The sequence below is a fragment of the Brachyistius frenatus genome, unplaced genomic scaffold (genome assembly GCF_029030835.1).
Source record: "Brachyistius frenatus isolate BFR_SWC_R1_liver_20210118 unplaced genomic scaffold, ASM2903083v1 Contig_132, whole genome shotgun sequence".
NCBI classification, from domain to species: domain Eukaryota; kingdom Metazoa; phylum Chordata; class Actinopteri; family Embiotocidae; genus Brachyistius; species Brachyistius frenatus.
In genome coordinates, this window is record NW_027210731.1 from 969,193 (window position 1) to 993,666 (window position 24,474).

The 24,474-nt window shown below is 40.3% G+C and overlaps 1 protein-coding gene across 1 annotated transcript in view; it reads left to right on the forward strand.

Moving 5' to 3' along the window:
• Positions 1-24,474, forward strand: part of rbm20 (RNA binding motif protein 20) — a 54,942-nt gene that overhangs the window by 26,228 nt on the left and 4,240 nt on the right. The window contains exons 2-14 of the mRNA XM_069714590.1: positions 7,031-8,075; positions 9,179-9,243; positions 9,675-9,784; positions 10,735-10,835; positions 18,124-18,270; positions 19,006-19,137; positions 19,215-19,294; positions 19,492-19,841; positions 19,941-20,278; positions 20,365-20,451; positions 20,584-21,163; positions 21,662-21,733; positions 24,244-24,365. Of these exons, the coding sequence (XP_069570691.1) occupies positions 7,031-8,075; positions 9,179-9,243; positions 9,675-9,784; positions 10,735-10,835; positions 18,124-18,270; positions 19,006-19,137; positions 19,215-19,294; positions 19,492-19,841; positions 19,941-20,278; positions 20,365-20,451; positions 20,584-21,163; positions 21,662-21,733; positions 24,244-24,365 (3,229 nt within the window). The remainder of the gene's footprint in view (positions 1-7,030; positions 8,076-9,178; positions 9,244-9,674; positions 9,785-10,734; positions 10,836-18,123; positions 18,271-19,005; positions 19,138-19,214; positions 19,295-19,491; positions 19,842-19,940; positions 20,279-20,364; positions 20,452-20,583; positions 21,164-21,661; positions 21,734-24,243; positions 24,366-24,474) is intronic.

The following is a 24,474-nucleotide window of genomic DNA, read 5'->3' on the forward strand; positions in this document are numbered from 1 at the left end:
TTCGAGAGGAGTGAGAGAATATTTGATTTAATATTTTACATATAGATGGTCAGATTTAACCAGAGATGAGGCTGTTTTCTGCCACTGTGAACGTGACAGTTGACTCTATATGAAGCTTTACTTGGGGATTCAGAACTGCACAGCATTACCCGAAGGCCTCCTCTGTAAATACTTTCTTCCCCTATGTGCTGGTCGACACCCCGTCCTCACGCACACACACAGACACACGCATGCATACCACTTGTGACTTGTCATCACATGCGTCTCTGTCTCTGCCTGTCCGGTTAACGTGGGGAAGCAGCGCCACTCACATAGGGGGTGAAGACCACTTGCAGAGATGTTTTGCTGGTGCACATGTCCTGGCATTGGTCGTCAAGTCGGAGGTTCGAGACGTACGTCTGTCTCAGCTGCCGGGCAGAGGTCAGATCATGGAGGAGCAGTGCTAAGATCAGTGTCAGAGGTGTAACTTGGACCCCCACGGCTTCCCTTTTCAAGGTTTGTGTGTTTATACGTCCAGTGTGAGCCTGTCTTGTCGGGGGTCTGCTGTAGAGGCAGGATTTATAGCTGTCTGTGGAGCCACGGTGGTTTTGGGTGATTAGTTGGGTGTTTCAGTGGAAAGCTGCTCTGTAGCTAGATTGAACTTGAATCCTTCCTCTAAGTTGTTACTTCCTCCGATAAGGCTCCGTGGATGGATTGGATCCATGTGGCGTTTTGTTGTGACTATGGAGATGACTTTGATCCTTGTGAGAGTGTGTGTATGTCACATTTAAGGACAATGTGGCTTTGAATTCAACAGAGACGTTTGTTCTCTAAAGCTGTCCCGAAAAACTTTACATAGTTGATGCCTAACTAGGGATGTATTGTTAAGGCAACATTTTGGAAGATAGTTCAAAAGCTTTGAAAGGTCTGTTATTATTTTATTGTGTTTTCAGTGGGAATAGGGAGCCATGATGCATCTGCGTTGCTTTTGACTGGCTTAAATCCCACTTGTATTTATTTCTTTGATTTATTTTTTCTGTATGATTCAGCTGTGGCGACTGGTTCTAGTATTTCTACTTACAATTTGCTTTTACTAATTACTTTACTTTTTACTTATTTCTCTTACTGATTAATGCTTTCTGTAGATTTATTAACATGTTGTATTTCACAGCAAATTTTGTAATGTACACAGTGGTGGAGATTACGATTGTGGCAAGTTGATAATGTGAGGACGCTGTTGGACATTATGACCTGATGTTATGCTTTGTTGAAGGTATGGTGAGGTGTTTATCAGGGCGCTTGTTGCAGCTGGAACTTGTCCTTTTCTTTTTGTGCTTTGTACCCGACATTGGCCTTTCATTCCTGGATGAGAAACCCGAGCCTCGAGAGCAGATGGAAGTGGAAACTCTTTTTAAAAATTACCACCATTTTTCATTCATCTGCTTTAGTCCTCACCACCCTTTTTTTTTTATTCGGGAAAGACTAAATGTTAAGAATCATTTTGTTTGTTTGACTGTGACTGTGAAAAAAGTGTGCAGCGCATAGTCATTTATTAAAAATGAATCCAGATGTGCCGTAGATTACAGAAAACACCGGTTGCAAAGTATAGGAACTATTGTTGGTGTGGTGCTGGCATCTTTTCTGCTTTCAGTGACATAATTTGTCATATTTCATTCAAAATAGGCCGATGACATTCAGAGTACCGCAGCAGGACTTTTCAATAGGACTAGGAGAGTGTTTGGGGTTAAAAATAAATGTACGTTTTTTTTTCTCACAAATTAATCAGAAAACCTACACCTGACAGTGTTCCTGTGAAGCAGCCTGCATTTTTAATTATACAGTTCACACTTTGTCATATTCTTTTGGAGGATATCTTGTAAAACCTTGTCATGGTGAAAAACAACAACTCTGGATGGGCAGACGTCACACTATTGAGTCTTAATATGGAAAATACAATGATATCAAGCAGAATGATGAAGTTTCACTGATGTTTCAGTGTCCATTAATCTGGATTAAAACCACAATTTAGACAAATAAATCAGCCATCACTTTGCTTTTAAATTTGCTCTGTAGATAAGACTTGACTTACAATTGAAAGACATTTTAATACTCAGTACTCTAATCTCAATGTTGTACACATTACACACTAATGTTTTAAACTGTTATTTATGCTTTTTTTTAAGTGTTAAACAAAAGAAATACTGTATTAAATGTGAATTTGCAGATTTGTTCATGTACCTGAACCTTTAAATGACCACATGAAGCTAATTTAAGACTGAGTGAATACTGCCTGCTAGGCTGTAGGTTCAGTCCTGAAGAGCAGGCCAACAGAAGCACATGAAAAACAGACTGGCAATGTATTTGTGAAATAAAGAAAAGCATAGACAGGTCAAAATACTGTCTGCTAGGCTGTAGGTTCAGATTGAATATCATGTTCTGATCCTCATACACGATGTTTTTATAATATAATACGTACAACTGTTTTCTCTTTAAGATGCAACAGTCCAAGTGTGTAGCAGGATTGAAAATAATAGAAACCTGCACTCCCATACAACATCAGCCCAAAGTCTGTGGTAGAGTTTTGAGGTTTGTTGGATTTGTTAATATGCTCACCCTTAAAACAATTCTTCAGCACAAAAGATGAAAGTCTTCTTTTGCTTGTGTGGGTTTAAAATTATATTTGTATCATCTCTCTAAACACGGTAAAATATTTGTAGCTGCTCCAGAAATGCTTAAAGCAGCCTGGGTTTGGTTTCCTGATTTGCACAAGTACTTTTGAACATACCGAGTTGCTCAACACTTGATAGTAATTTGATTATTATTTTTTTTTTTTAAATTTTAAAGTTGCTTGTATACTCAGTTTCCCACTTTGGTACCCTGTTCTCTGCCCAAACAGAGACTTAAAAGTGTCTCTGATTCAGCAGATATCTAATCTGTCTAATTAAGAGTCAACTTCACTCGATTTCTGAATCTCTGGGTTCATGAATTTGTCATTTATGACGCAGAGAAACAGAGTATGTACTGAAATATTATCCAAGTTATTGCTCAGTAACATTTTTTACAATAAATAAACAGACAATATGATAAAGCCTTTCTCTTCTGTCATCCATAACCACTGAATATCCCGTGTTACTCTTTAAACACGTCCCTTCCACACCTGGTTGAAGTTTATTTGACACCTATATTCCCTATCGTCATCACAAGATTGGTCTGAAGTGTCTTGCACACGGTGCCAGCTGCCCCGGAGTCCATATTAGTCTATTAAGGACACGGTGTATCGTGATGGCCGAGAGCGGCTCCAGTATTTATAGCTTGGAGTCATAAACTGGAATGGTGTAAGCGTATCTCTCCATCAGCAGGCTTGTCCAATGAAGAGTGCGTACAATCGGTAGAGAAGTTCAAGGCTGTCAATCGTGCAAAATGAGCAAATGATATATTTCAACACATAAAAACTAAACCATGCAACAACAAAAAAAAGTATTTCTCATTATAAATCATATTTTGTGTATAAATCTTTTGTTACAAAATGCTTTACAGGAAAAACAGCGAACATAGAAACGGGATATTTTTCTTCGAAACTGTTTCTTAAAAAAGTCGTAGTATTTTGTAATCAGCCGTAATATTGAGTGTCATGACGAGTAAATAGAGGATGAATGCCAAAAAGAAAGTTTTATTGCTGTAACTAAGTCATTGTGATGTAGATCTGTGGACACAGGATCAGTTAAGATAATATAAGATTATCTAAAGTGGTAAAATTGCTATGATTTGCCGTTATTATACTGCTTTCAGCCATTACATCTGTATTATTGAAAGAAACATAAAACATATCTTTTTAATCTGGCTTTTGATTAAGGTCGTTTTTTTTGCCCAATTTTTAACTCTCAGACAATGATCTTTTATCACTTTTTGTCCACTGTTTTTATTTATTTCACATACTTCTATTTATTTTTTTTAACATTTTATTGTTTTATCATTGTCACTTTGATGTCTTGCTAAATTTTCTGTGCTGCTAAGTTGAAGAACTTTGGGCTGCATGTTTGTAGGATAGGCGCTATATAAATAAAGCTAAGTAGTATTAAGTCCACACAACCAATGATATAATATTGTAACATTAAGTCTTAAGTCAGTTCCAGTGTTTTGTTTTTCAGTAAACTCAAAAATGCAAAACAAACTTCCAAAGTTTCATAGAGTTTCATATTTTTTGGCTCAGGGCTGTGATTTCAGGACCATATGTCTACAGCAGGATAGTTTACTGCTCAGTGGGAGTATAAGTGATGGTTGTGATATGATAACTTTATGATGTGCCAATGTAATCACAAGACCATATCACAGTTAAATAAGCCAACAGGCAGGTGATAATCTTCTGCAAGATTCAGTTGCATAAATTATTACTTGAAAGTGTCTTTTGAACTTGATATATTTTTGAGGGCAACCACAAACCATCTGATTATCGTTTACTCACGTATGCATCGATATCTTTTAAGTGTCAACATGATTCCAAATAACCACAATTTCAACGCGCCGTTATCTGTGTGCAAAACTTTATGACTCTCAAAGCTTTGTCTCAAACAAACTGAGCACCCGGAGATCGGAGCAGTGGCGAGACAGGCTGTGTCGGATGCTTAACATAGATGATGTGCTGAATAGTTGAGTGGACTAAATTTAGACCACATATGAGGACATTCATCAGAAATTGAAAAGGCAGACCAGTCAAATGAGGTCACGGTGGACGATGTGGTTCTGTTACAGCAGTTTGTGTTGTAATTGGTGTAGTTTAACAAGTAGGAACATACAGCAGGCTGCTCACCTCCTGATATCTAAACTTAGTTCTGTACAGCTGTCCCCCTTTTTACTTAAGCTATTCTGTCTTTATTGAATAAATTAAAATTGTTAAGTTTTTAGACTGTACAGGCTGACAGAGACTGCAGGGAGAGCTGTAGGACGAAAGGTTTGGGTGATGATTGTGTATTTTTAACATTTGATGTGATCCCCGACATGTTACACTGAAATAATATAGAAGTAGCCTGGACATTAAACTGTTTGCTGTAAGTCTATGTTCATATTGTTTTAAGTTTGAGTTCACATGTGCCAGTGTTGTTGCTATTTAAACCGTACCTACCGTCACCTGCTGTGACATCATCCCCTCTGTGACCCCGACATAATAAACTCAAACCCTCAATATTTTCATATCAATCTTGGCAGGCTTTTTCCCTTTCTACTACACTACTGTTTGTTTTAATCATTTTGTCAACAGTTACACTGCCCGGTCTGGTAGACGCCTCTACAACCTCATAGATTACTGACTACTTGACAGACAGACCATAGTTTCTGCAGCTCTGGAGATGTGTGTCTGAACAAATGGTCATCGGCAGGGGAACGCTGCAGGGGACTCGTACTTTGACTAAAAGTCATCTATAGAAGTCTTCACATCATGACCTGTTTGTCAGTTCAATAGTAACTTGTGTCATATTGCTCCGATGTACATAAATAACTGTCATCTGTATACCTTTGGTTGTAAGGTGTGGGTGGCTGGTAACAGGTATCAAATGTGAATTGGTGTTTTTAAGTCTCAAAAAGTTTAAAAGCAATCCACTCACAAAGAGCGGTGACTGTGTCTGCTCTACCTGCCGCCATCTTGCTCCTTGTCAATCAAACCAGACACTCGTATCTGTGAGATCAGGAGACAGAGGGTGTACGGTAGGCCTCAGTCCACATGTAGCTACATCACGTCCTCCAGAGTGGCTTAATTCCTAATAGAGTAGACCAAAACCATTTCCCTAAGTTCTACTGCGTACATATGATGTAACGCAGTGGCCATTGATAACCTCCTCGCTGTCACTCTGGTGTAGAGCAGCACCATCATACCTTTCACCAGCCAGACAACCAAAAGAAAAACACTTGTAAACCACTGAAGACATTTTTAGGTTCATAAGTGTCAGACTTCTGTGTAATAGCCCTAATTATGTTCTTCGGATTCTCTTAAACCCAGCAGCACTGACAGGCAGCTGATGGCTTTGCCGAACTGTCAGCCATTTGCTAGTTTATTACTTTTAAGATTTTCCCTGTTTACTCATCTTAGCTGTGAAAAACAAACAGTACTTCTGTGACAATGAAGAGCTGAAACTTTGTGCCAACAGGAATAAGAAAACATTGGAGTACTGATAAGTAAATATCTCTTTGGAATAAAATCTTTTTTTGTAGTTTGGTATTAGTTAACCAGCTGTTGGTAGCTAGTTAGCAGAATATGAATGCTCATCAGCCCTTTCCAGCTCAGGTCATTGTTCAGTAGTGGTTTTGTTATTTGTATAAAACACAAGCTCCTCGCAAATGATCTGTGATACAAACTGTAACATGGTGAAAATGTATGCAGAGCCACAATGGTAACTTTAGCTGTCACTAATGGTGCTGTAGAAAACGTTGAAAATGGTGTGAATAGTGGCCATGCACTGCCCTTTCATGCCAGTTTTAAAATGTAAAACCAATCCCACTCACCTTCCACTAATTCTCTTTGTGAGCAGTATGAAGTCTAATCTGTGTTAAATATCGAATAGACACTTGCTCTTCTTCCTTTCAAAAAGCTGTGCTTCCATATCTTGTTTAGTCAGTAGGTATCATGAAAAACAAGCATTTTAGCATCTATTGCTGAGTTAGAAAATAAAGGTGCATTGCTTGTACTTTGTTATTGGCATCAACCAATGTCAGTTACATTGGTTCCCGTTGGGTCTTGCATGTTTCCTCCAGTTTGCATTGGCTGGATTCATACAACTAGTTGCTACATATGAAACGTCTGTAAGAACTGTTCCAGGATGGGCAGCTCAGTATGTCTAAGTTGCAACCCCTGTTTCACCATTTATAATGAGGAGCAGAGCAAAGATCTGACTGATAATAAGCACCTGTTAAAAGTGGCTACACTGAATCCCACTTCAGGATCATGCCTCTGAACATAAGCGCAAACCTTATCAGTTAACTTTTCAGCTATTGTTTGACATCTAACGACGTAAATTGATTAATCTTTTGAGATTCGTGACCTGTGGTGTTTCATCTTCTGCAGCATCACTGCGGGGCCTTTGGACGGCGTCGATAAGAAGGGCCTTCAGGCTGGTGTCCAGCTACCAGGCAGCGTCCAGACGGGGCCTCACCAGCAGAACCAGCAGCTCCTCTTGACTCCAGCCAGCCTCCAACTCGCTCAGCTCCAGGCCCAGCTTACCCTCCATCGACTCAAACTGGCTCAGGGAGGCAATACAGCCAGTGCTGCCTCAGTTCTCAATCAGGTCCTTTCCAATGTCACCATGTCCCAACCTCTGTTCAATCAGCTGCGGACTTCAACTATGGTCGGGAATCCTTCGCAGGGTGCCTTTCCAACGGGGGTGATAGGCTTCCCCTCTGCAAACTCAGCCTTGGGTGCCTTGGTGAGCGGGGGATTCAACCAAAACCCAGGGAATGCGAGACTGAACCATCCTTGTGGAGGGGGCACGATGGGCCAACAGGGTGGGGAGTACGGTAAAAACTCGTCAAATTACCCTTCTGATACTGACAGGCGTCTTCAGTACAGCTTGATTGGAGGGACATCTGCAGCATCAGCCACTGCTGGTGATGGACAGTACACAGTGATTAACACACAGGCAAAAAATATGACCAATGTTGGTTTTCAGAGAGATTTTTACGGGCCAGATATGCAGGGGCAGCAAGCTGGGTTTAGTGTCAATGAACAGAAAATGAATGTGTATAACTCCGCTGGGCATAAGGAGCAATGGAAAGGCCACGTTACCTTGACTCATACTGGAAAGGCGGACATGGTATCTAATCCTCCCACGGTGTGGACGGCAGCTGGGCAGCCAATTCGTTCCCGGACGGAACTGTATAACCCAGAGGAGCCAACCCCTGAACCCAAGTTAAACTGCAGCAGTGCCATTTCCTCTTTTGGTTCAAGCATGCAGGGGTTTGGAGGCTACCAGCCCCTGCATGCAAGTGAGGAAACCTTATCTTCAGGTACCAGGACACTTCAGCCTTATCAGGTCAACGATTACCATGCGGTCACACCAACTCAGCTGCCTCACCAGTGCAGCATCTGTGACAAGAAGGTGTACAACCTCAAGGTCAGTGAACCGATCTGTCTACATGTAAATATGTGTTCAGTCTGTGAATGTATGATGAGTTTCATCTTACGGAAATATAACTGAAACAAATCAGTCGTTCACCAATAAGTTTAACATATCTTCATTAAAAATTGACAACGTGGTTTTCTTTAAATGTTCCAAGTCCTCACAAGCATTGGATGAAAAATAGCTTACATAGCGTCACTAAATGTCTTGATTTGAGGAGCAGCCTCTTGTAGCATTTTCAAACCAGCAACCAGAGTCCGACTGAGCTTGTTCATGTTCAATCCTTTTTGTGTCAATTGAAACCAAGTCTGTTATCATGGGTTTGATCTCCAGTGATGACATTTCAGATTGGACCTGGGTCTCAATCCGGTAGAGATACATAAACATGAACTCAGGCTGGAAACGAGTGAGGGCGGACATCACTCCAGTTTATGTTGGGGATCCTGGTGTGGTGTTTCTTTAGTGGATTGAGTTTCTATGTTTTTTTGCTTTTGGTGAATGCCCTTCTGATTGTGCAGCTGTGTTACTGTATGTTGGCTTATACAATGCTGACCCTCGCTATACCGGTCATCTGCATCTTCACCTCTTCCTCACCTCGCATGACAAGGAGCTCCTGAGCTTCAAAATCCTGCCAGATCTCCTTGTTGATTTAATCGTCATTCAAAGAGATGAAGAGGCAGACGACCACCAATGTATTTGACAACATTCTCCCGGTATCGCACCTTCACGGGCAAACTGCGGCAATTTCATCACAACTGTTGCAATTATTTGCAACCAATGAGATTCAATATTCCTGCCCCAGTTGTAAGCAACCCGAGTGGTGCTATTCACTTTGAATTTGACCCCAGTTGACCCTTGTCAGTACCACCTCGTGAGTTGGGTCGCAAAGCTGAGTCAAAATCATCGTATTGCCCCAGTTGGACTTCGGTTTGAAAAGGGTACAACTGGCAAACTAATCCAAGATATTGTCTCTTTAATTTCTCCCAGACATGATCTTATACGAGGGGTATGCAAGAGCTACCAAGGGAGGGCAAGCTGCCAGTGTGTCTGAGTCTATGTCTGGACAGCATACTATATGTGTGTGCTTGTGTTTTTAGGACTGGGACCAGCACGTGAAGGGAAAACTACACCTGCAGAATCGAACTTTGTACACAAGTGAAAGGTGAGTTATTTGCAACACTAAACATCATTGGACAGAGTTCAAAGTGGGCTGTGCCTGCAAAATAGGCTTTCACATCGCTTTACTTCTGAGGGACAACTTAAACTAGTCATAAAGTTGCGTGAAGTTGTTTGTTCTGTTTTAAAAAATATATATATATTTTAGAACAGCTTATTACAGTACTATCCTTCACTAAAGTTTGGTAATTTCTCCTACTTTCTTACAAGCTGTGTTTATATATATCTTTTAGCTTCAACACTGAGTTTATGAGTTGGGAACAAACCTCTCTAAAGTGCTGGAAGATTTTTATTTTCCTTTTCCTTACTCCATACACAGCTGTCTTAATCTTTCCATTAATATGAGCTCTGTCACAAGATATGAGCGAGCAAGGCAGGGGAGAGGCAGCTAAAATCAGCCTTCTCTGATTGTTGCAGCTCAGCGGTGCTATCAGCTGGAGCTGTTCACTATGCCGTCGGCAGGCCTTCTGATGGAGGTCTGAACGCCGGAGGAACGAACCCCATGGTCTGTTCTGCTGCGAGTCAAGGTAGGATATCACATTCATCACCACCTCCATTTTTTTTTTTTTTTTACAGCTGACACGAGAGTGATGTCTTTCTGATTGCCAGCATTTGTAAAACAGAGTATTTTTAGAGATCATGAGCTTACGAGCCAACACGTTTTTATAACTTGACACAGAGTATTTTGAGATGTGCATGTGTGCTGCTAGAGTTAAGTGTTTTGAGATGGAAAACATCTACAACATGAACACGAGATCCTTATTTGTGCTTTTTGGGTGTTTTAAACATTTTTGTACACATCATAACAACGAACACACAAAGCGGATGACGTCTGTGTCATGCTTTTCGCCACATAAACAAACCGAGCACCTGTTCTCTATCATATCAGTGGAATCTCTTAAAAACAAACCAACCGCGAGTGGCATGCAAGAGAATTTGTGCCCAACCCTCACTGGTTAAATTCATTTTGGCAGCAGTTTTTTGAGGAGTCTGAGGTTGAAGAGGTCTCACTTTTACTCAAAGGACATATATAACCTTTCATTGATTCCTTGTCCTAATTTGAGTACTCCATGTTTAGAAAAGATGGTGAACAAGAGCTGTAAATAAGATGGAAAAACTGTGACTTATTTAAAGCTAACCAAGACACAATGTATCAAATAAGCCAGCAAGCACCACGAGATATCTTAAAATCTGTACAGTTTAAATAATCCTTAACTTAACATTTATATATGAATGTTAGAGAAACCTGAAACATCAGTGTAAACTTTTCCTTATAATATAAACACCAAATCAGTGCTGGAACAAACCATTGAGTCTAACTGACAACCCGCATGTATGTTCAAATCACAGTGAATTATCATCACATTTTACAGGCTAATGCATTTTGTTGAGCCCCTTTGTTGGTAATATTTATGGCATTGAGCCACAAAGCGATTTAGGGCCATTTTAAATCCACATTTTCAAATTGTTTCCACAGATGTATCCTCAGGAGCCAGTACGTCATTCTTACCAATTACAGCCATGAAGACTTATCCCATGTCAGATACAGGATTTGCCTCGCACCAGCCGGAGTCAAAGGTCAGACAAATGTTTAACTTTTTTTTTCTCAGGTTTACTGGAGTTTGCCCTGAATGTGTAAATCAACGTTTGTGACAGATGCTGGTGATAAAGGAACAGCTGTTATACAAGGACATGAATCATAGTTTGTGTCCTCTAATCTGAAAAATTGATTTTAGGCATTTAGGTGTGTGGACTTTACTGTAATAATTTACCTCGAGGGCGCTGACCACTGGTGTTCTTTGTTTCTGATGATATATTCTATTGTAATATATCTTTATTAATCTTTGCGTTGCATTTCTTCCATGTATCTTGAAATATTTTGTAGTTAGCAGCAGGAGAGAGTGTGTAAGGTGCGTTATGAATTGACTCTGAATGTGTTTTGCGTAATGAATGGACTCAGATCCCTCTGCTGACAGCTGCTGGGGCCCAACAGCAGGTTTTGTCCGGACTTGACAACTCTTTTTCAGTGAGCTCAACAACCTGGCAAAACGCATGACGAAACCAATGCCTAAAAAAAATATACAATTTTCACATATTCTCATTTTACTACTTAAACATTTGATGTTTTGTTCTATGTTGTTTCATCATACTTTTTTATTGATAATCGCAGTAACTGATTCCTCCATTTATTTTAGAAAGGGGAAAACACATTTCATTCGTAGAGTAAGAGTTTGTTTAGACTAGAAGACTCGACTCAGCTGCACCTTGAACTGTCAGCCTTTCACAACACAAACGGTTCCATGTGGAAATAAAGCAGATGTCTGCATGAGCTTTGTCTCATATTCCAAATTCATCACACACATAAAACACATTTATTTAATTGCATTGAAAAATATTTTTCTATTTAGCACAGCAGCAACAAATCATAGTCATTTAATTATTAGCCCAGAAGGTTTCATCTTAATTGCAGAAGCTCATTTAATAACTTTTAAACTACAATTATGTGTTATTTTCTGTTTCATTTTTTGGCCTTTTAGTCTGTAAAGACACTCAAATTTAGCCATTGGATGGCAGCGGAGGCGACAAATATAAAGCGTTTCAGGTACGAAGAGGATAACCAAAAATTAAGCAAAGGAAAATCTTAATCACAGAACTTTGTCTGCAGCTCCAATTGATTATGAGTTTTCCTAATAGGATACATGTGGCTATCGCCACAGTGCTGCCGTCAGTGTGCCGATTCAAAAGAGTTGGATTTCGACTTGGGTTGAAAAATAGCAGCTGTTGATTGGCATCCATCATGAAAGAGGGTCTCCTGAAAAGCACAGTGCAGATGATGAGTGAGGTGAACGGCATCCGAAATTAGTCCTGAAAAGCCAATACCCAGCATGCAGCTTTCAACAGTCAGTGTTGCAATGCAGGAGCACATTACTGCATATACAGACACAAACTGCACTGACTTGCACAGTGTATGCATTATTTATCTGAGCTGCAGTTATCTTAATCTCTTAAAACAAACCACTCGACCCCTCAAATTTTAGAGTCATAAAGTCATGCAAAATAAACATTGCATAATATTTGTCAACAGCTGCTTTTACAGCTCTTAGCAATTATTCTCTTCTAACGTAACATGCAGTTTTTAATGTTGCATTATTATGAATGAAAATTAAAACCCTTTCCTTGTTCTTCAGCCTTATTTATTTCATGTTTTTGGATTTTTTTTTTTTTTTTTTTTTTTGGGGGGGGGGGGATCTTCACAGAAATTGAATAAAGTTCAGAGCATTTTATCAAACTCGGCTGTGAACACAGATAATAAAGTTAAGTTGCACTGATTTAACTTAATTCTACAAACATTAGGCTACAGTAGTTTTCAGACACTTAGAGAACATCTGCAGATTCTTGGGCCTTATCTTTAAAGTCACTTGTACATATACAGTTTATAATCTGTATATATTTAACTTTTCAATTAACCATTTCAACTTAAGATACAAAGTGTAATTACTACACAATCATTCAGTGCTGCGTATTTTAGATCATAAAAATAAAACGGACCACCATTTATGCAAATAACAAAGAAGTTGTTTAAATTACATCTCCTCCATTGTAAAGCCACGTCTTCACTGTGTGAGGACGTTCCTCTAAACATCTGCCATTTGTTCTTTTCTTCATTGTCAGGAGAAGCTATTTACCAGGAGCCTGAACTCAGTGATGTGACACGTCATGTGCTTCATTGGTTGGTTTTTGACAGAGGATTTCATTGTATCACTGTGGAAATATTTAGAGCTGTGCTACATGAGCTTATGTTAGTCGCTATAAACACACACCTGTCTGAGCATAACACGTGGGGTTTTTAATGCCCTGTGTGGAACAGAGAGCACTCGAACGCACACAATATGCAATGGCAATTTGTGAAATGTTCTAAGTATTGAACTTTATTTGTGACTCTGCAGATTAAAAAGTTCAAGGTGAACAACACATGGAACACACAATTTGTAGAAACATAACAGCGAAAACAAACTAAAAGAAAAGCCTTTGGTAAAGTAAAATTAAACCGAAATTTTAACAGATTTTTATGATGAAAATAAAGAAAAAACAACAACCTGGACATGGAGATTAATACATATACGTTTGAGCCCATATATACAAGCATACACAGGCATCGTTAGTTTGGACTGCGGTGTCCAGCAGTCAAAGTAACACGGTAGCTTCTTGCGACAGAACTTGAACAGAGATAAACACAGGATTACAGCTAACTGCTGTTAGGAGCCCAGACCGAAAGACCCCGGGGTCACCCCCCCCCCCCCCACTCCACACACACACACACACCCCGCCTCCAGGCGGGGGTGTAGAGTTTCAGATTGGTGAAGTGATCTGAGGAGTCGGCGTGCAAGCCCCTCCGTGTCGGAACGCGGGGAGAAACTGTGAAACCAAAGTGACCGTCTCCCTGGATCCTCTAACATAGATCCTGCTTTGTGCAAATAAACAGACACGGCCTGAGGAGAGGCAACAGACGACGTCAGTCAGCAGGCTGTCAGTGAAAACAGGAGAGCGCAGTGTGAAATGGTTGTTATCGTTTACACCTTTTGGCCCTAGTTTGCAAGGTCAGAGTGTTGAGAGTGTAGTTTTCAGCAGCGGAGTGCAGGGCTGTGGCAAGTAAAGCCATTACCTCTGTTCAATCAGTCTGTAGTTAAGGCTGTACATTAATGAAGATTTATTGAATCCATTAAAAGGGCGTACTTTTTATTTCTGTTGTTTTCAGGCTAAAATCATAATGAGGCTATAGTTTCTACAGGCTGAAATTAAACATTTAATACATTTTAGATGTGAATGAAGTGTACTTTAAGAGTAACTCGGAGTCAGTGCTGGGAAAGAAGTAGTTACATGTAACAATGTTATGGAGTTAAATTACAAAATAAGCATAGTTTTTTATCAATTACAGTTACTGAGAAAAAATATGGAATTAGATTACGGATACTATTCAAACCTCTAAATGTATCCTTGTTGGTAAACAACTTTTATGTATTTTGTCTACAGGCTCCATTCATTAGGCAGTATGCGCTCAAATTTTAAGCCTTGTTTTTGATTGATTGATGTACGTTGCTCTGAGTATTCACGAGGAGACAGTTGGCCATGTCGTCGCATAAGACCAAGAGATGTTTAAAGACTCATTCAGGAATCAGTTAGAAGTAGTTTTCAAGCTCTATTGTTCGATCACCACTCGGCATGGAGTCGACCTGAATGAAGACCTGATTTGATGTTCTGAGGACATTTTTCCTTCACTTCAGTCAGTTGGGATCAACATGCTTGTAATTTGTTTTGGAGGTTGTGCTTTAAAATCAAAATATCGCAATGTTACTTTAAGTCATATTTAAGGACTCCTCGAGAGAGAAAAAACATGAGTTTGCCATGTTTTCCACATGGCACACGTGATCACATGTATGATACGTGTTTACCACATTACATTTCATTTAGCTGATGCTTTTATCCAAAGCGACTTACAATAAGTGCATTTCAACCATGAGGGTACAAAACCCAGAACAACAGGAATCAAGAAAATACAATTTCTTCAAGAAAGCCAAACTTCAAAGTTCTGTCAGTAAGTGCCATTTTAAGCGCTACTAAAGTTCTCCTATTCAAGGTAAAGTCGTAAGAGGTGTGTTTTTAGTTTGAGGCGGAAGATTTACAGACTTTCTGCTGTCCTGATGTCATTGGGGAGCTCATTCCACCATTTAGGAGCCAGGACGGCAAACAGCCGTGATTTTGTTGAGTGTTTAGCTCGCAGTGAGGAAGCGACAAGCCGATCAGCAGATGCAGAGCGGAGTGAACGGGCTGGGGTGTAAGGATTGACCATGTCCTGGATGTAGACTGGACCCGATCGGTTCGCACACCACGTGTTGCAACATATGATAACATGGGGAAAATGGGGGAATATTTTCACGAGAACAACTTTTTCACGTGTATGTGGTCACATGAGTTTTTGTACGTGTGGAATTCATGTTTTTTCTTGATGGACTTTTAATAAAACTTTGACAGCAATCAGTGATGAGAACTGTTTAAAAGGTTTACACTGATGAGTTTGAATAGATTTTTCAACTTAAGTACAAAATATTTGTCAGAAAAATATTTCAGAGGAATCAAATGTAATAAGTTACATTACTTTGCTGAAGTAATTAAAATAGTAACATCACTCATTACATTTTTACAGGGTAACCAGTGAGTCATCTTTCCATCACTGACTGTAATAAACTCACACATCATAGTTATTTCCCAGTTCTAAAGATTTCATTCATTTCTTTCATGGGGAGCTGACGAGGAAAATCAGCCTCAGTATGACTGCAAAATATTTCCACTTGTATTTCTCTCCGTAGTTTAATAATTAGAGTCAAACTTAATTGAATGTTTGTTCTGTGTATTTAATAAATTTATCCCAAATTAAATTTTTTGTTGTTCCACATATCAAAAGTCCGGCCTACAAATTCAGACCATTTAAAGTACACCTGGTAGTGTTGTGTATGCAGTAACTCCTTGTGAGGCATGACTCGGTGCTTCTGGTTTGCGCTCCACAGAAACAGCTACTGTTCGAAGCCCGAGCCAAACGCTGACAGTGATATCACTGCTGTGGTCAAACTGTCCGGGATTTCAGAGACAGTCTATGTTTTACAGGTCGGACGTTAGTGACTGCAGATAGCAACGACCAGGACTCTTGTTCTCTTTAATATTCCAAGGACATAAACACCCTATTCCTGGATCTGTTTATCGAGCCCAACCTGCGCTGACCTTTCTGTATTCAGGTGCTGGCGGTGGCACGGGCACGGAGCTGTTAATAGAATTAACACTCTCGCATCTGAAGTTGTTAATGTCATCTTGCCGGCCAAAGATTACGTAGTTATGGCAGAGAAATCCAGTAATCCAGCTCAGTCAGATCGTCGTTTGGTTGGAGCTGTATGAACAAGGATATGGACATTATTCATTTAATTTGTGAGAAGGGATAACTTTCCAAAATGTAGAGCATTTACAATTTGTCTAAAACTTGTCTCACAACCAAAACGTTCCCTCCTAAACCAAAACTATGAGTCCTCAGTTCAATCACTAACTCCTTTTTTCTTTTTCAGGTTACTGAATATATTTTTGTGAGATATAATCACGTTATTTGCTATTTGTGAACGGCATGTATGTTTTGAATTCTGATACTGTTTCCTCAGATTATTAGACACACAGTAAAGTGACGCTGAAATTGTAAAAGTTTCCTCCTCCTCTTTTTATACATTCTACACTGTGCTAAAGTGAAGTCTGTGTTATTGTTGGGTTTTCTCTGGTTTTTAAAGTCCCTATAAAAACAGAGACCCTGGCCGCCGGTCCGACTTAGAGCTGGGACCCCCAGAGTGTGTCCCACACATGGACCTGTCTGTCAGGTCTGTCAGCCATAGACGGGGCAAGAAAAGGAAGGAGGAGGGGTGCTGGAAAAACTTGCAGTTGCAGCACAATGGCTGGAGAAATAAGACTCTGCAATATAACAAGCTGAATTTACAACTGCTTTCTGAAACAATATCAAAAGGAACACGAGGTGTCAAACAACATGTCCATGATGAATATAGCCTCTGCAGGTCACAATATGTAGCAGAGGAACTGGTGGGAAATATGAAATGGCCACTAAAAGATGGTATGTAGCTCAGCACAACAGTAAAGAAGATGCATTCAATGCTTCTTTGACACGTGTCTCTGAAGTACAACATCCCTGCTGTGGTGGAGCCTCTTCTTTAGCTAATCTTTGTCAGATTCTTAACAATTTTGTTGTCTAAAATCTGCTTTGGACAGAGGGAGAGATTGAAGAGATTTGAGGATAAATACTTGCTAGTTGGAGTTGATAGGCTAAAAGGAGGGCATGCAACATATGTGAGCTGGAGAAGAGAAAGAAAAGAGAAGAAAGAAGGAAGAAAGGAATGACTAAAAATGTTGGCATTTGCCTCCAAGATGAAGCTACAAAATTAAATTATAATAATAAAGTAATAAATTAGCCAAAATAAATAAAAGTCATATACGGGTGTATCTCAATATCTAAACCCAAAATAGATTATATTTCCTCATCTGAACTGTCTGTGCAGTCTAATCTGAAATGTGTTTCCATGGAGAAAAATGAAATGTTCATTCACCCGCTCTCCTTTCAGATAAAAAGGGGGAAGGGCACGGAGAAGTTGAGCAATGCAAGTCACTGCACTTGGCACTCTGGAGGGATTTGTGTCAAATTTCTGGAGCCAGTCAGCTGACAAGTCTAAATCCAAACAAGAAAACTTTCATTATCACTGCCGCACAACTGCCAAGGGACTATTAATGGATGCAATGAGGTGGGCCGTATTGAGGAGGGAAAATGACATTACGTCCTGCGTGGTTGTGTTGCATTGATGTTACACAGACCAGGTTTCTTGAGTATTCTTAATATGCGAAACAGATTGTTAAAACATCAAACAGAGCAGTTCAGATTAATTTCTAAATAGTCCTAGATACTGCTAACATTTCGTCACACATATTGTAAATTTACCTGAGAAATAGAGAAGGTGTCTCTTTGACGCACGCAGCTTGTACATTGCAGCTGATCAACAGCTGGATTCAGTGACTGTGAGTGTGGAGCTGCAGGTTTGCACAGCTCGGTGTATACTGGTCATGCTCCTAATAACACTGTAAGAAGGAAGAATTATTTTGATTTTGATGTGGTGTGAGTCTGAACATCTAAATCCTGATGAACTGGTGTGAAAGTTGTTGAGTCGTTCAACAACAGTTGATTTCATCCAAAAATGTATTGTCAATGATGTGTATGTGTAAAACAATATGTTTTCTCAAAGATTGTACTTTTTTTTTTTTTTTTTCTTTTCAGGCATTTCCACCCAGAAAGGCCGGCGCAGGCCGAGTCGTTCACATCTGCAACCTTCCTGAAGGCAGCTGCACAGAGAATGATGTTATCAACCTGGGACTACCCTTCGGCAAAGTCACCAACTACATCCTAATGCGATCAACCCACCAGGTACAATAATATTGTTATTTATCAGTTAATAATAATTTTTTATTCATGTTTATTCATAAACATAATTATAAAAGGCATATAATTCATATTTTTGGCCAACACATATTCAGAGAACAAGAATATTGATGTTCAAACCACCAAGTCACGTCCCCAGTCATTTTCTGGCCTTAATGCGTGTGTTGCTGCAGTACAGCTGCTTGTCAGACATACAGATGAGCAACAGTCCTTTAAAACCAATGGCAGTGTGTTTAATTACACACCACCTCACTCAAAATCATCTTAAACGGCTCACGTGTGGAACAAACATGTTTACGATTAAATCACCAAATTATCTTTGTGCATTTTTATGATCATCTGCATCCTTTTTTTTTCCTGCTGCAGCTGTTGTATGATATCATGTACTTTGTCATAACTTACTGGCTGTTTAACTACCAGTACTTGACAGCTCACTTAAGATCCAGGTTTCATTTAACAGAAGTGCAACATTATCACCCCGATCAAATTTAAAGCATTCCTACTAAAATCATGCTCTTGGTTTTGGAGACTAAAGCAAATGTTCTGGTGATTTATTATGGTAATGAAACGTGATAGCTTGTCATGATAATTTTCAAAGATTCTTTTGAATCCACTCTGACATGTGAAATGTGAAAAATGTTCGAGCAGACCAGCCCTGAGAGAAAGAGGCTGTCAGAAAGGGGGATTACTGTTTAGAGAAACTTTCTGTTTTCCCATCAGGCCTTTCTGGAGATGGCGTATGTTGAGGCAGCTCAAGCCATGGTTCAATACTACCAGCTTACTCCAGCTATGATCAACAGTCAAAAACTTCTCATACGGATGTCTAAGAGGTACAAGGAACTGCAACTCAAGGTAAAACTGAAGAACAATAACAGCAGGTTGGAGGCTGCGTCAGGCAGTTACTAAACTTCATTGTCCTGTCTGTGCAGAAACCAGGTAAAGATGTTCGGTCGATCGTCCATGATATTACCTCACAGCGGGAAAGAGATGAGATGCAAGAACTTGAACAGTAGGGCAACTTTTCATTCTGCTTTCAGTCTTAAATGATTCTTTTACATGCTTAGGGAGAATATAATGGAAATTCTGTGACATTGTCATGTCACAGATTACGACCTAAATTGAATCAATGTTTAATTTTTGATCTCAGAGATTTATGACAAAGCTTTAGAGGAGTTCATCAATGTAATCTACTTCTTCTTCCTGCAGCTACATACCAGAGAGAGCTCGCTCCCGCAGCCCGATCAGCCGCTCTCTGAGCCCTCATTCCCACAGTCCCAGTTTTACATCATGCAGCTCAGCCCACAGTCCGCAAGGGGCTCCATGCAGGGGTCCAGAGAGAGGAAGCAATGGCCTGGGCCCTCACCGGGGCTCCAGGGATTGGTCATCACACCTAAGAAGGGGAGAGGACGACAGGGAGAGGGATGACCTGTGGAGGAATGGGAGCAGCGTGGATGACGATCGGCCTAACGGACGGGCGGCTGACCGACGGAAGACCTATCAGAAACCATTAGATCATCACAGCTTGAGATCTGCAGATGAGCGGGGAGGAGGAGGAGGTGGTGGTGGAGGTGGAGGGGGAGGAGGAGGAGGAGGAGGAGGAGGAGGAGGAGGAGGAGGAGGAGGAGTAGGCGGAGGTGGAGTTGGAGGAGGAGGAGGTGAAGGGATGAGGGGCAATAGAGACTGGCACCCGCGAGGCAGCCCTCAAGGCTCGTCCTTCAACTCGTACAGAAACATGGAAGACAATTTCTACATGGAGCAAGTGTACAAGTCAGACAAGCCGCTCAGACCTCCGTACCAACGGCACGACACGAAGCCGAAGAGGAGGGGCGGTGGTGACTACCACGCAAGGTCGAGGCACTCTGAGATGACTGAGGAGCAGCTCTGCAGAACACCAGAAGAAAAGAGGCAGAGTTCACCAGGCAGGAGCAGAAAATCAAGCAGGAAGTACACAGCTGTAGAGAAACACGAGAGAGAAAAGGCTACTGAAAGTACAGTGAGTAAACTTTATGTGTATTTCTGATGTCCACCTGCTTTGCAAACGCCACATCCTTCTAGTAACTAAGTATTTTCTCTTTTCAGGATCGCCAGTCCAAAGAAAAATCTGTTTCACCTCAGCAAATCAATAAACCAAAAGAGACTACTGAATGTAATAAAGATAGAGGAACTGTAAGTCAGCATGTTGATCTTTATTACACATTTAAATCCCTCAGGGCCACAGGTTAACTATAAACATGCTCATACCCTCTTTAAAAAGGTAGCAGAATATTAATCTGTCTTCTTTTCTACCCATTTCCTCAGGAGAAGGAGTGGGAAAGTGCTGACGACACTGACGAGGAGTGTTGGTATCCTAAAAACATGGAGGAACTGGTCACTGTCGATGAAGTGGGAGAGGAAGATGATTCCATTATTGAGCCTGACCTTCCTGAGCTAGAAGAGTGTGCATCCTGCCCCAAAGAGTCTGCAGCGGAAGAATCGGCAGAGAAACGTAAATCACCCTCCACCTCTTCCTCGGAGGTGAAGGAGACATCTAACGAGAAGTCAAAGGAGGAAAAGCCACGTGAGAAACCTGAAGAGCAGGTAGCAACAACTGAGAAAGCAGCAAATGTTTTAAGTCCATCCAGTCCTAAAGAGCAGAAAACGAATCCAGTGGCTTCTGAGATACCAACAACAAACCTCAGTGACTTCCCCAGTGAGGAGTTCAAGGCTGCACTGGAGGAGACCTGCTTAGAGGAGAGTAAAATAACCACCAATGAGCCACCTGAAGAGCCAATGGAGAATCACGTTAGTGTGTCAGAGGACAGTAAAATCCAGGAAGTAGGACAAGCCGTGAAAACAATCAATAACGCAACGCAACAGAAGGACGGCATTCTTAAAAAAGGTATTTATTCAGGAAAACTCTATTCAGCTGCAGGAAACATCTTGGCTTAATGTCTTCCTTAAAATTATACAGATTTCTGCACAATAATTCTTTTAGGATATACTCAAGGATTGTTAGTGATTTGTTGGACAAACATCTCAAGCTTTTCTTTGTAAAACATTACTCCTTTGTCTATATTCATTAAGTGAAGTCACATTAAAGCTACTTCGTCTTCTGTGCTTTTGTATGAGTACATAATCTCCAGTTTACAGGGTAAATTATGGCTGTTATTAGGGCACTGAAATACATAACACAGATTGTAAGAATGCAGGAAGTTGCAAACCATGTTTTATTTTTTCTTACTGAGTAAACAGACAGTTGAAGTTTTTTTTTTTTTTGCAACTCTCTTATTAACTGCTCTAAACTCTCATAATAAAATACATTCAGTAAAAATAAAACATGAACGCCATGGGGATTTTTTACGTTCTACCTTTCTCATCATTTATTTTCCTTCCATAGAGATAGAGATCGAGGCCGCCTCACCATCGCGTGAACCAGACAAAGTCGTCAGTGAACACAGCATCCCTTTGGGTGAGCACAGCACATTTCATTTCCATGACTAATAAAACCACTGACGATGCCAAAATGTAGTCCTTACGGTTCTTATTTTATCGGCAAATAACCGCTTACATGAAATATATATAGGCGTAGCTAAATGACAACTGTATCAGATTCCGGTGGCTGGATTAAAACCCTCCTGGGGGATTTTTCAAGCCATTCACAATTAACCTTTAGAAGTATTAACAGATTTTAAACATGATTTGTTATTGTCACAAAAATGTCACGCATGAAAAGTGTAAAATGAGACACACAAAGGTTTTTATTTTTTTTTATTTTGGCACTCTAGTTTTGAGTTGTGTCATTATTTTAATCCAGTGAGGAGGCTGTGTTGAATTTAGTTCACTGACATCCAGTCAGTCTTCTACTGGAGACCTGGAAAAGACACAAAGAAATGTTGTGAAAATAATTCAGTTTTCCAAACTCACTTTGGCAATCTCACCTGTATAATTGTGAAAATATACAGGTTATTAGTAAAAAAAAAAAAAAAAAAAAAACCTCCATTATAGTCAGTCAGAGTGAATGCCCTGATTTATGCCCTCCATTTATGTAGAAATTGGTCACTGTTTCATGCCCTTAAAAAACCCCTGTAATATCCGCATGTCATTATGGGTCAGGACATGCCCGGTAACTGCCAAGTCACCGGACTGACTCCAGCTCAGTGCATCCTCATATTTCTCTCTCCTGCCTGTTGTTAAACTTCTTTAATCCGTATATGTCAAAACAATGTGCCTGGAACTCGCTTATCACCACTTGCGGCTATATTTAATCATTTTCACAGACACAAGCTGATGAAGTCTTGAGCCCACAGTCTTAGTCCCAAAGATAAAGCATTATCTCGTACATCATTAATAAGAGCACTGACAACCTGTTGCATTAGCACTCTAATTGACTGGAATTGCTTGGCCACTTGCTGACCTATTTCCGTGAGCGAGTTGTGAAATGCACCCCGGAGAGATGAGTATTTATATTATCGTTCGGGTTTAGGATGACATGGCCGAGCACATGGCCTACTGCATGGATACTTATGTAAGTCCGGGTGTATTTGTATTGTTATGACAATCGACCACAGAAGAGCAGCGTGTGCCATAAGCTGTAGGGATATTTTGGTTGTATGAGGCCCCAACAGAGAATATGTGTGTGTGTGTGTGTGTGTGTTTGTTTGTTTGTTTGTTTGTGTGTCCAGGACAAACTTGTAACACTGATGAGTATCTGATTTTGAGTTTTTTCATCGTCACATTTACCTTTAATGGTAATGCTGATATACATACAGTATTATGTGTTGTTGAAATGTACCGAGATGCGTCTCCCATTCTTCTCCCATTCTTCTGGATTAATTTGACTCACACACCCTCAAAATTTGGCTATCAAAATTTCCCATCTCTCCCTTTTTACCTGTTATTGACTCTGCTGCCCTGCGTCAGTTCTGCTGCATGTACGTTCAGCCCCACCACCACTGCAGCATCCACCTGCAGGCTCTGGGGTGATTTGTTCATCACTCCTCAATATCTCTATGTAATATCACACCTGCAATTATGTTCTGCTACTACAGTAATACATTTGACTAAACTGTGTTTATATCGATACTTTTCATATGCACTTTGCTATCATAAAGTATCATGGTTTCTGGGTTATTAATATTTGTTTTGCCGATACTGTGCATCTTGCAGTCAACGTTTGAATTTCCTCTCTTCTCATTGGCTTAAGTATTTTACGTTGTAGTTTAATATACAGTATATATAACATATCACAGTGTCTCCGGTGCCTGAAAAAACATACGCCAGGGTGAGGGGACGTTATAAACAATACAAAAGAATGAATAAATGACAGAACACATTGAAAAACACAGTTTTGGACAGACGTTAGAATGATAAAATAAAAAATACTGTATAGTTTTGTGAAGGACAGGTAAAGTACAGAAAAACAAAGGTAACTGTAGTCAATCTGAGTGGTGGTTTCTGGTGAGATCTGCTGGCACTTTGGCCCGATCAATAGGAGGAGGTCAATGAAGTGGTCATGCATAAGGACATCGGCAAAAATATCTTCATCCAATGAAGCAGAAATAAAAAAATGAATAAAAAAGTGATAATGCCCTTGTACAAACATGCCAGGGCGCCAGGGAAAAGACAAACATCCCAGCATGGTGCAATCTAAGCCTACTTCAGCAGGATGTTCCCAGACAACTGCACAATTGATAAAAAAAAAATTATATATATATCTGGGCTTAAAAATTCAGAAAAAAGTTGTTGTCTTTTTTTCATTATAATGTCATAAAATGCTCTGACTACAATCACCTGCCTGACGGAGCCATGAGTTTTTTGTGTGGTTGTGGAGGAAAGAAAAATGTATTTCAATGACTAGAAACTACTCAAAGAAAAATAAATGTACACCGTCAGGTTAGAAGATACGCTTGTGAGACTCCTCGTCTGTAATGTGCTGATTTCTGGGACTGAACTCTGATTGATGTGTTCTCTGTCTAACAGGAGTGGAGTTCATTGTGCCGAGGACTGGCTTCTACTGTAAACTCTGCAGTCTGTTCTACACCAGTGAGGAGACTGCAAAGACGTCACACTGCCGCAGCACTGTACACTACAGGAACCTACAGGTACACAATGCACAGACACACACACACACACACACACACACACACACACACACACACACACACACACACACACACACACACACACACACACACACACACACACACACAC